The following is an 11,959-nucleotide window of genomic DNA, read 5'->3' as shown; positions in this document are numbered from 1 at the left end:
TTTGCTATCAGCTGAAGCAGGTGGATCTGTAGTGTCTTTGTCTTGTTATTCGGCAGGAATCATTTTCATGAGTAACAGGCCACGACGGTTAAAAGCCTGCATGGATACATTCAGAAATTTTATTTTCAGCCCTTCAAAATAACTGAATTATGTATTTCTTTTCTCCAAAGTATATTATTTGCAGTTTTTAAAGTGATGGGAGTATGGTAATATTTGTGTCAACTAGTAGCCAATGGTAACTGGTATGATCTAGCAATTCATTATTAGTTAAAATTCAGTGGCATAAAAAATGTGAACTGAAAATTTAAAATCAAATCACAATCTCAGACTTGATGGAACTGAAAGCAGTCTTGAATTACATTATAAAATCACAAATCACTTCTGAACACCCACATGTAGACTGTCATTCCTTAATCATGTGAATTATTTCTTGATCCTGCTTACATCCCCTTAGGACTCAAAAAAATCCCACTACTCTCAAAAGTTAGTTTCTAAAGCACAAAATGACAGTTACCTGGCCAACTAGTTATATTATCAAGAACACATTTCTTTGAAAAGAGAGTGTCCTCAGCCCACAGGAGCTGCCCCTCGACAGCATCCTGATTAAATCCTACTGATCTGAAAAGCATCAGGTAGTCTTAAGTATACACACATTTATTGGAAACTCCCTACACAAGAATGTAACACAACTGATGCAGAAAAGCACAATACACACTTAGAACAGAGTTACATTCACACACATTCAACGGCCTCAGTAGCACGGTGCAATCTGACAGCAGGTCCGTTGAAGCATAAATTCATTTAACTGAACTTGGGATACAGCTCTTTCAAACGTCTGCTGCTGCATAATGTAAGATTGTTCATTTGCATATAACAAGGAATAATGTAATAGTATCAATGTTCTGATTACAGGGAGGATTTTTTTTTATAAACATCTTCAGACCTTGATTTGTGTCCAATGATGTGTTGAATCCGAGTGAAGCGAATCGGAGTTCCCATCTCAGAAACAAACATAGGCTCCAACGATCCCGCTTTGACAAGGTACATTAGGCTCCTTTTGTTTTCATCATGGACAGATTTCACACAGCTGCGGTCCTTTATTGTACATAAACTATACAAACAGCAAAAACACAGCTCAAAGAGTTCTCAAGGCCAGACATGCTTATTCATAGAAAACAGTCTTTCACAAATGGAATTGGCATGCCATGAACAAAGACTCTTAAGTCGTACACTCTTTTTTTTTCTTCAGACATCTATTCATTGTAATTTATAATAATTTCATCATTCTTTAATATTTTTTCTATACTTTTATCCCATCAGTCCTTGGGAAGGTGAATTGATAGAAAGAAAAAATCAAGCACTGGTTGCCCTTGTGCATCTGATTTGAAAAAAAAAAGTAATATAATGTTTTTCTTTCTCTGTAGAAAATTATTGAACTTTCATTTAGAAATGACACATCCACTGTTTGAAAAAAGTGACACCTACTGCTACAAAACTATCTATAGCACCAAATTAAAGTCATAAGTTATGGAATCATTTGAAGAAAAGTGAGAAACTTAAGTCTGTTGTTGATTAAGCAAAAATACTCTTACAGACATGATCTCTGATCAACATTTTTTTCCAATATACACTGCACCATCTAATAGGAGAAAACTAAATGACAAAGTACAAACATCAGGCTGCCAAGTCAGGCGAATGCAGGTCTATAGAACATAATGAATCTGGGTCACAATCATCATATCCCCAATTCTGCCTCAGGATGTCCAAATCACACTGTCACTGTTCTCCGGGACTGTGCTGAAAGCAACCAGCGAGAAGGTTACAAGTTTCTCTCCAGTCAACTCTCAGAGTCTGGTCAAGTCCCGTCACAGAGTCTGATGTGCAGAGTCAAGCAACTTTTGCCCTCTGGTAAATGGTTAGTTCTTTGTAAAGTTTCATTTTGTATTGCATCAGTGTGGGACAGGCCTTGTCAAAACTTGCATGCGCGCACACACACACACACACACACACACACACACACACACACACACACACACACACACAATTTTAAGAAGCTGCCAATGGGTTGCATTAGTGACAGAGACTTAATTGTGACAGATTTGAGTAAATGATGTTTAAACAAAAGTTGAACAGAGAGAAGCTTTAATTGTCATCCCCGTGTAACAACAGCAGCTGAAGGTGTGGCTGTTTCAACTGTTGCTTTTTACAAAACACGTGTGGACTCTTGACAGTGGAGACAGACAAATGTACAAATATGCTTGACTGACATACTGATAGGATAATAAAATTACACAATAACCTTATACATTTGGCTTGCTGCTCATTTCACATCATGTTATTTTGATGTGCTGTCTCCTGTTTTTCACCCTTCACTGTTCAGTGCAAGTACAGCTATAACCTTTGCCTTTCTGTGTAGCTTGGTTGAGTTAGTGGTAAAATGAGATTGCACCTCACCATTAATGTCACAGCAATAGCAAAAAATAAAGACACAGTAACCAAGGCAACAAAAGGATAAATCATTTCTAACAAAACTTGCAAAAATTGCTTTGTTGACGATGGGGAACAGGTAATCTGGCTATGTGTCATTTCTGCTGCAGGGTGCACACAAGCCAAGCAGAAAAAGGCTACAAATCTTTGGTGTCTTCTTTGTTTCAACACGCTGTCCCTAAAATAAGGCTGGGAATATTAATAAATAATGGAACATTAATGGATGAATAATCCATCAGAATCATTTGGCCAGGGCTCAGGCCTGTCATCTCCTGAATGCAAGATTGTCTATTTGTGGGGCTACAGTGGGCTGAAAGCCATTTGCAGTGCTTGGGCAGTCCGTGGGGCACATCATATAGTCCTAATGTGCTCATACACGGCAGTGGCTGACCTCCCTTAATGAGGATTAATGCAGGATCAAATTGGAGTTTGTGCCTGTCCAGACACACTTCCACCACGCCATTCCCACCTGCCTGTTATTGATTGCACTAATTGAGCTACAGTTTGGGTCCATGTCCCCGTGCAACCTCCAGAAACATTTGTTAACAGGAGGGTTTGTGAAAGTTGATTGGTGACAAGCAGAGGAAGAGGAACGAGAAAGGGGCGATGTGCAGGATTGCACTGGGAAATTGCACAAGCCCAAGAGAATGGGGAGAAATGGAATAATAAAAAATGGGTAAATGTACAAGAATAAGGTTGGGGAACATTGACTATTGTCCTTGACATGGACCAGTGCTTTTCTCAAAAGAATGTATTGTTTCTATATGTATTATTATGTTGCTACGGACAACCAAAAAGTATTAAAAGCAGAGGAGGTGTGAATCTAGAGAAGGGCCCCAAGACCTTCAGTTTAAAACCAACACATTGGTGCCCTCTGGAAATGCAGAGTGCATTTAAAAGTCTACGACTGAAACACACAGAATGTCGCTGCTTTCTGCCACTTGTTGCTATCAAATTCCAGACTTTGTTTTTGAGGTTGAAATATAACATATGATATTCAAATAGTTGAAGTGATTTGATTTCATGATTTAATTGCTGTGACATTTAATGGGATTACTCTGCGTCTCCCCAACTTGCTATCCCAGCCAAACATTTAATATACTACAGCATAAAACAACCTGCTGTCCACATTTCTCATTAAGCTAAAGATTCCAGCAAAGACATACACAATATTTTCATCTTCCTCCACAGCCATTAGTAAGACTTGTTTCCTCAGTGTTTTAACATGTTTTTCGCTCTTCCCTCTCAGCGGTGATGTCCCATATTCGTAGGTTCCTCTCATACATCACATCTAAATATAGACTTTCACGGCTGCTGAGCAAGAACCAGATATAAAAAAAAATAAACACAAAAGAATGTGTGTTTCACCGAGACAGGGTGTAACAGTATGGAGATGGGTGAGGTGTAATACTGTCCACTGGAATGTATACAAGTGCCAGTCAGTCACTGGGAATGGGGACGTGGGCTCAATGGCTTGGTAAGGGTGTTAGGGGGAGTCTCGGTGGTGGCCACTAGTCATACTGGCCCTTCAGTCAAGCCCTCCAGGGGAAGGGTGGTGGCATTGTCAGTGGGCTGCGGGTCGTCCTGGGGAAGCGAGGGCTTGTGGGCGGCAGCAGCCAGACTGGCATAAGGCAGGTGGCAATCCATGTGCAGAAAGGGTGGGTAGTGCTGGCGATAGCAGATATAGGCAAACAGCAACCCGATCACTCCTCCAACAAAAGCATCTGCAAAGTCACAAAAACACATATATTTAAGGTATGCATCTATGGTTAATTTTAGCCAATGTGGAGGAAGAAAAATACCACCTGCTCTTAGAATGAGCACATTTAATTAGGCACTACTGTGTTGTGCTACAGTGTTCCAGTGAGCATTCATCATGCCAGGCTAGTTTGGAGGGTGATGAAAGTAAACTGAATGGCAAAGCAATGAATCTGTTCTGTTCTGAGTACTGGGCTCACTTGCCTCGGGACTCACTTTATCATTTATGCTGAACAGTTTCATATTCTACCTAGCCCCCTTTAAGCCATAATACATCATAATATCACACCGCCATGTTGAATATTAAGCCTGTATTGCTGGGTATAGATAAAAATGACATGGCCAGCTGGTGGCTGAAGGAGCTGAAGTAAAGGGTTCCATAATATCAGAATTATATTTCTCCATTTCTCACCAAACTGCCTTTATTCTCCCCTACTGGGTGAAATTAAATACAACATTGATTTCTGCCATTCAGAAGCTATACAACACATGAGCTTGGTTTCTGAATGTTTGAATGACTTGATGCAATATATTGGTTTGGTGACAGTGATTGGATGCCTAGCCTCTCCCCCTTGAGGACAGAGTGCACCTCCAAAGTGCAAAGAGAATATTAGTATCCATCAAGCATGGCTCAGCAGCCAGGCTAATAGGGGCTCCCAGCTTGTGTTTACAGTGAGTGCAGATTGGGGCCCCTCACGTTTAATGGGCTCCACCATTACTGCTTACTTACAGTCTGCTGGGGAGAGGTAGGAGAAAAAGTATGTGTAGAGCTAAGAAAGAGGACTCGGAAAGCGGCTGCCTGTAGCTACTGTATGTTTTGTAATGTGATGTAAATAAATTCTTGTTTTTAAAAGAGCTGTCTGTTTTGTAGCTGCCCTACTCTCCAGGAGCATATGGCTCTCTAAAGCTAATTAACACCATATGACAGAGCTGTCATCAAATTACCACACGTTCTCTCCCACACCCCTCCCACATATGCATTCCCTTCCCTCTGTCACTCCAAGTCTCCCTCTAGTTCTTTCATAACAGATAACTGAGGCTTGTTATAGCTTTCTTCCCAGGCTGCCGAATGAAATGCTACCTCACTGCCATCAGAGGCAAAACAGCCTTATAAGACACAATTTTCAGTCTGTTGGGCAAATGAGCAAACTGCCAATCCTGATTTACTATAAATTCTTATGTTTTTAGCTCGTCCTGGATTCGTCAGCCATGCTGATTAAGTTAAAAAATATGATTACAGCAGTAGCTGATTTAAATGAGCATCACCCAGAGATTGCCATATAAATGATCTGTGTCTGTATAATTACAAAAGTGCCTTGAGCCAGGTGTGATTGAAACAGACTTCTGCACAGCAATATTTCTCAGGCTGAAAATCCTTGTCATGTGTCCTGAGTCTGAGCTGTTTGGTGGACCTTGCCAGTGGTGTTTGTAGTCGCAGGTCCGGGACAATGCAATCATCATAGCGCTGTAGAGAGGCAGCACCATGGCACAGAGACGCCAGCTACGCCCTCGACCTTGATCCGTAAAGCACTGCAGCTTCCCCGCCAGGTAGAAGGAGGTAAAGCCAAGACCGGAGAATGCAACTAGCAGGCAGAGAAACAGGCAGACAAAGAGAAAGAAGAGAAGGGGGTCAAGCTAGAACATTATATACAACATTTGCATTATAAACTATGATCTTCTCTGTTGGGGAATCCTCTATGGGCAAGTATGCAACAGGTGACAGTAGGTGCAAAATAGTAAAATCACGAATGACATGGACAATCACAGTGTGATAAAGCATTGTAGATAGGAAAACGTTATGATAAAGGAAGATGGGAGATTTGTACCCTGTCCATTGCCACCCACTTGCTGGTAAGCTCACTGAGGGATGAAACTTTGCCTAACTGTCTGTTAGGCAAATACCTCCCTACTAAATCAGGTGCCTGAGAGTAGGAAAAGGAAAACAGACCACCATATCTACACAGCTATACTAAGCACAACCCACACACCAAGGAAGACTTATTTAGTGATGCACAAACTCAAAATGGAGTATGTATCTGGCATCAATGTGTACACAGTACAAAAACAACAGACTGTTAATAAATGGTTTCTATGTAAACTCTGCTTAACTAAGATCAGAGAGAAGACTTTATCATAATCTACATTACACCACATCTCCAGATTAGCATATAGCTTACATAAAACATATTTGATCTGCAGAGCCTGAGGTCACAGTAAAAGCTAAAACCCAGAATGAGAAAAAAATGCGACTGAGCTGCTGGCTGTGGACTGCTGAAGGAGGTCTGTGTCTTCTTTGATGGTGGTTAGTGTATCAGAAACACCGGTACTCTAATTGTTTGAACAGAAAGTTGTGTGATGGAACTGTAAAAGGGGCAGCTGTGACAGGGTCATTAGTTTACTGCTGCAGTGGGCCAAACTGCACCCATCAGCACCCATCAGCTGCCCATTTGTCTCTCAACCCACAAACTGGCCAAGAATACTAAGGACGCTAGGACACGTGTGTAGCCTGTAGAGAGAGGGGAAAGATGAAGGGATGAAAGGGCAGAGGCAGAAAGTCCTGCTGTCTCAGTGGCTGTCCTGCTTTCAGGGACGAGCTGACTCCATTAAGAACTCAGCATTTTCCATTAGGCAATTTAGACCAGTATATTGGATGGCTAGTATTGGCTGATATTGGGTTTTTTATTAAAAAATGGTTATAGTGTCACACACTAGTGTCACATAGTTCACTTGATTCCATTTCTACTTTAGAATTGACTCTTAAATTTTGGCAACATGGGCAACGTAGGCAACATGTGGGATTAAGGCTTTAGAAAGTAAGCAGTGATAAAGTGTGGAGGCCCCATAAAAGCAGGGATTATGCTTCTGGGAAGATGCAACATTTCTGCTTGTCTGAACAGGTGTTTCGGGTTACTATACACTAGGTTGAAGTGACTCCCAAAGGAACTGAAGTGCATAGCTCCTAAACCTCAGCTACAAATTTATCCTCTAGGAACCTTGACAATCTGTAGCAAATTCCATGGAAATCCATCCAGTTGTTGTTAAGATACTCAAAACCACCACAAATCAGGGGTCATCTTCTAGTGACCATGACTGTCTGTACAAAGTTTCATGGCAATCCATATAGTAGCTGTTGAGACGTTTTTATTCTAGACCAAAGTGGTTGACCGACAGAAAATTGCCATTCATAGAGCCAAACCAGTCCGCCAATGTCTTTGAATGACAATAACTTGGCCTAGGACAGGCTACATCTGACGTTATCCAATAGAACCCATATGGCATTCTCGTATTGCTGAATGTATGTGCCCCTTGGGTGGCCTATATAATCTCACCTACCAGACATCATATGGCTGTCCAGAAAGCGAGATACAATTTGGCCAGTGGGCCATATATAAATATATATGTTTTTAATAGCTTAAGCTTTAAAGTGGACCAGTAGATGAAAGCCTTTTGGAAACTGAACTCACCAAGGGCTATATTAAACAAGTATTAAATTCAGCCAGTTAAATTTATCCATATGGCACGTAGGGGAAATAGGAATTATGCATTAATTGCCACTGGTATATAAATTCCTGCACATAGTCATCATCATCATCATACTTTCTGGCTCAGTTCATCAGTCCAGTTCTTCTGCCCGGAGGTCATGAGTTCCTGAGCCTCCCTAACTGTCCACCCATCTCACTTCTGGGCCACCTCTCCACATTTCCAGTCAAACAGCAACTCACACCATTCAGCTCTAACCATAGCTAAGACTATTACATTACTAATTTGGATAGACAGAAATAAATTATCCATGAACTAGTGACTCACTCTGCCGAACAGACATTTTAATTCACAGCAGTTTTACACGAGAAATCTTGTGAGTAATGGTGGTTTCTTACATTGTTTCTTCTCTTCTCTTTGTTCTGTTTTGTTAATCTAATTCACCTCCCAAATTCAGTTTCTTCGTGAAGACAGTACACAAAACAAAGCTGGGGATCCAGCAGGGACACTGGACCATTGTGATCATTATTCATTCAGAGTGATGAGGGCTGGGGTTTATCCAAGAATGCTTTGAGAGGAAGGCAGGGAATCACCCCGGACAGGTCATCAAAACCTCGGAGGGTGAACACATTTAATCACCCACAGTCAAAAACTAGGTCGTTTTTGGTCATTAGATATTGTTGACTCTAAAATCATGCTAATGGTCCATTTAAACCTATGTGTAAATGTACATAAGTGTGGCACTTTTATGGCAATGTAGGTGGTAATCAAGACAGAAAAATCTTACGTAACTGTATGGAAAATTACCTGTTTTAGAATTGTAACAGATGTGAAGAGATTTGCCAAACAAACAAAGAACTGCATTGGAATTACTGCATTGTTATGATACCTTACTAGGTATCATAACAAAAAATAGTTTATTGTAGCAGTAAATGTGCATGATTTATTTCCATACTGCACATAAACAATGTGTTTGTGACACAGTGAGTCAACATCCTGAGGATTACAGTAATCAAACTGCGTTGGTGATATGCATAATACATGAGTTGGGACAGCAAATGTGTCCCTCTCATCCACATACACAGACAGAGAAACACAAACACATTTCTGTAAAATTAGCATCGTTAACTAAGCCAATATATTTGCAGAGAACTGAATACGCTGCGTACCCAATAACCACTGAAGGATGCCCCCAGGAGGCTGCAGGAGTCCCCGAAAGGCCAGAGGACAGAGAGGAGGCCGACAAAGAGGAAAACATCTTGGTAATGAATCCCCTCCACGCATTTAAAAAGCCTTGAAGAGTAATTCCCCTGGGGCAAAACAAAGACGCCTAATGAGAGTGATGAGTGTAGTGCAATTGCTTTTTTTCATCTTCAAACAAGCACAAGGTTGTTGAGAGGTTGCAAGTGAAGAAGAGCCAAGTTTGAATGCACATTTTAGAAGCAGATGAGGGGGGATTTCTCTAAACAGGGCAGAATTGAGCCATATACTAGTCACAAAAATTTGGAAAGAAAAACAGCAAGATGAACATCAGGTTTACTTTTAGAACAATAATAAAACAGTAATCCCATGTGTATGTATATTATTAAGGCATTTGAAACCTCTCACTGGGCGAGTATGAAAAAACAATGGAGGCACTGTAACCGCATTAACTGTCATACTGAGTATCATAAATGGAACATCATAACTTGCTATAAAGGAGCTAGGTACACTACTTGGGGTATTTATTTGTATTTTGGGAAAACAATGATTATTGGGAAAACATCAAGCATACAGCGTTTCAATGAACATTTGATATTTTTTGTCCACTGTAAAAAACCTGTTACCATATCTTGGCACCACTCATCTGCTTAATCCAATCTTCATCAAACTTGATGCATTTTATTTGTTTTTTGATTTTACGCAATATTTTCCTTTAACTGGTTGCCAGCTTCTAGGACATGGATGCTGTGGCTAAAGGTGGTAGTAGAGCAGCATAACTGAAATGGATGTAACTTAGTTATCAGGAGTCGTAGTAGGCTACTACTACTGTTATACACAACTAACATTCCTGCACCAGAATTCAGTTTGGGTTTTGAGTGAAATATCTCAACTGGTAGATGTATTGCCATGACATTTGGTACAGCCGTTTGTGTTCAGGATAAATTACAATAAAGTTGGTGATCCTTATTTTATTTTATTCTATTTTACTTATTTTATATTTATCTTAAACGTGTATTTTAGTCTTTTCAATGTTTTCTTGCTTTTATCTTGTATTGTTTTTGTATTATTGTCTTTTGGGTATTATTGTCTTTTTTGAAAAGTGCTCTACAAATAAAGATTATTATTATTATTATCATCTGAACCTACATCTAGCTCCATCACGAGGTGAAAATTTTCAATTGTCCAAAAGCCTTTGGTTTATGTAGAAACCAAAGGCTTGTAGTCGTACAACTAATGACATTTCCAGCAGCCTCAGCTACTCTGTGCTTACTGCAAATATCACATGTTGCTAGCAAATGTTAAAACACATTAGTAAGAGGGTGAACATGGTACACATTATACCTGCTAAACATCAATGTGTTAGCATTGTCACCATGAGTATGTTAGCATGTTGATGCCGTACATGTTTTTATCATTGTGCATTACTTTGTGGGACATAAGCTTCCATCAACACCATTCTCAAGAATAGAAAAATTGTACAATGCACATTGGCATTCTAAGTACACTTCATTTAGTAATTCTTCTACTGTTAAAGTTGATATCCGAACATTGTATGGCTGAATTTTGTGTGTGAGTATGGTGGTTTTTGACAAGTGACCCCATGGAGGACACATTGTAAAGTAGACAAGTATTCCTTTAAACTACAGGGTTGGGCTATGGATTCAAAGAGTGGAGTCCTGCTCTGGTCAAAGCCTAATAATCCTAGAATTGTCTCTTTACCTTTATCCTCTTTATTTCTATTGATCTATCACCGGACTTACCACACACACACACACACAAACTGCCTAACTGACTCTCAAGTTGTCACCTTTGGTCAAGCTTGCTCACTGGTACCCCGTGCGTTAAGAAGTGATGCCAAGGGGTCTTGACCAAGTGTCCATGTGTGATGAGTTGGGAGTGAAAACGTGTTGTCCAGTCATCTCCCTTTCTTTTTACACCTCTGACCCCTGCAAGGACCAGTTGGAGAACCTGTGCCTCTCATTAGAAGGGATGCATATTAACCACCCACTTAGACACTTATCATTAACATATAAAAGCCCAACAGGAACTTTACATTAATGCTGTATAACTGCTGCTGCTTGAGTGAGTTTTATTCAATATATGAGAACACACCTGGCAGAAGTGCAATTCACTCCAGAAAATGAATTAATATTGTGGACATTCCAAGCTATGGATAATTTAATATAGATAGTTGTGTGTAAATGAAAGAAGCAATGTAGAGATTAAAAGATGCGATTAGGTCCATCTCACAGGATTACTTTTTTATTTATTTTTAAATTGCGTAGTAATTGATCATTTCTAATGGCTCATTATACAAGGGGAGATGGTGAGATGAATATGAATAAAAAGGAGGTAATTGCTTTAGGGCCTGCTTGCGTTAACGCTGTGTATATTGGGAGTGCAGTGGGTTCAGGGGAGTTAGTATTTATTGTTTTTCTCTTTCTGGCACCTGTCTCCTCCAATTTCTGTTACTCTGTTATTTTGCTCTGAGGTGAAGAAAATATATCAAATCACAGAGAACCTGAGCAGCTTTAAAAATTTAGAAATGGAATAATTGTTTGTGTGCTTTAAAAAAAATTGCTGTCATCAAACACTGAAGCCTAGTATATATATATATATATATATATATATTTGTCCTGGCTTATTCTGATTGATTAGTTTGGATTATGTTAGAGTTTCTGAATACAAAACAGTTTATTTTACCTATAGCCTGTGTCTCAGGCTTCATACCAGCCACATGTAATATTGCGTTACATCCAGGTGCCACTTGCCATCTGTCTGGCCATATTGCCTGTTTGTCTGGGTAAAATCTCTGTAACTTATGCGTGGTCCAACAATGTGTCCTGGTGAAAAGGGACACAAACAGGAAATTGGATTTCTTCTGCTCTCTGGATGTGCTGGCATATGGGTGCTCCCTGTGCCGCACGGTTCTCTCAATCACTTTCTCACTCACAGCACAACAACATAAGGCTATTAGAGCTGTCGCGCAGATGAATGTAATCCATATAGAGTGCTGCAGTGAATTACAGAG

General features: G+C 40.0%; 1 protein-coding gene across 1 annotated transcript in view; it reads right to left on the bottom strand.

The window, feature by feature from the left end:
- Window positions 1–653: 653 nt before the first annotated feature.
- plpp4 (phospholipid phosphatase 4) overlaps window positions 654–11,959 on the bottom strand; it is a 56,880-nt gene continuing 45,574 nt past the window's right edge. The window contains exons 6-7 of the mRNA XM_038738190.1: window positions 5,658–5,828; window positions 654–4,211 (exon numbers count right to left, since the gene is read on the bottom strand). Coding sequence (XP_038594118.1) covers window positions 4,003–4,211; window positions 5,658–5,828 — 380 coding nt within the window. The 3' untranslated portion in view covers window positions 654–4,002. The remainder of the gene's footprint in view (window positions 4,212–5,657; window positions 5,829–11,959) is intronic.

This window comes from Micropterus salmoides, unplaced genomic scaffold (genome assembly GCF_014851395.1).
Source record: "Micropterus salmoides isolate LMB-PRFRI ecotype aquatic unplaced genomic scaffold, ASM1485139v1 Ms_hic_scaffold_22, whole genome shotgun sequence".
Classification (NCBI taxonomy): domain Eukaryota; kingdom Metazoa; phylum Chordata; class Actinopteri; order Centrarchiformes; family Centrarchidae; genus Micropterus; species Micropterus salmoides.
The sequence above is the reverse complement of the archived record's forward strand: the minus strand, read 5'-3'. Positions and strand labels throughout refer to the sequence as shown.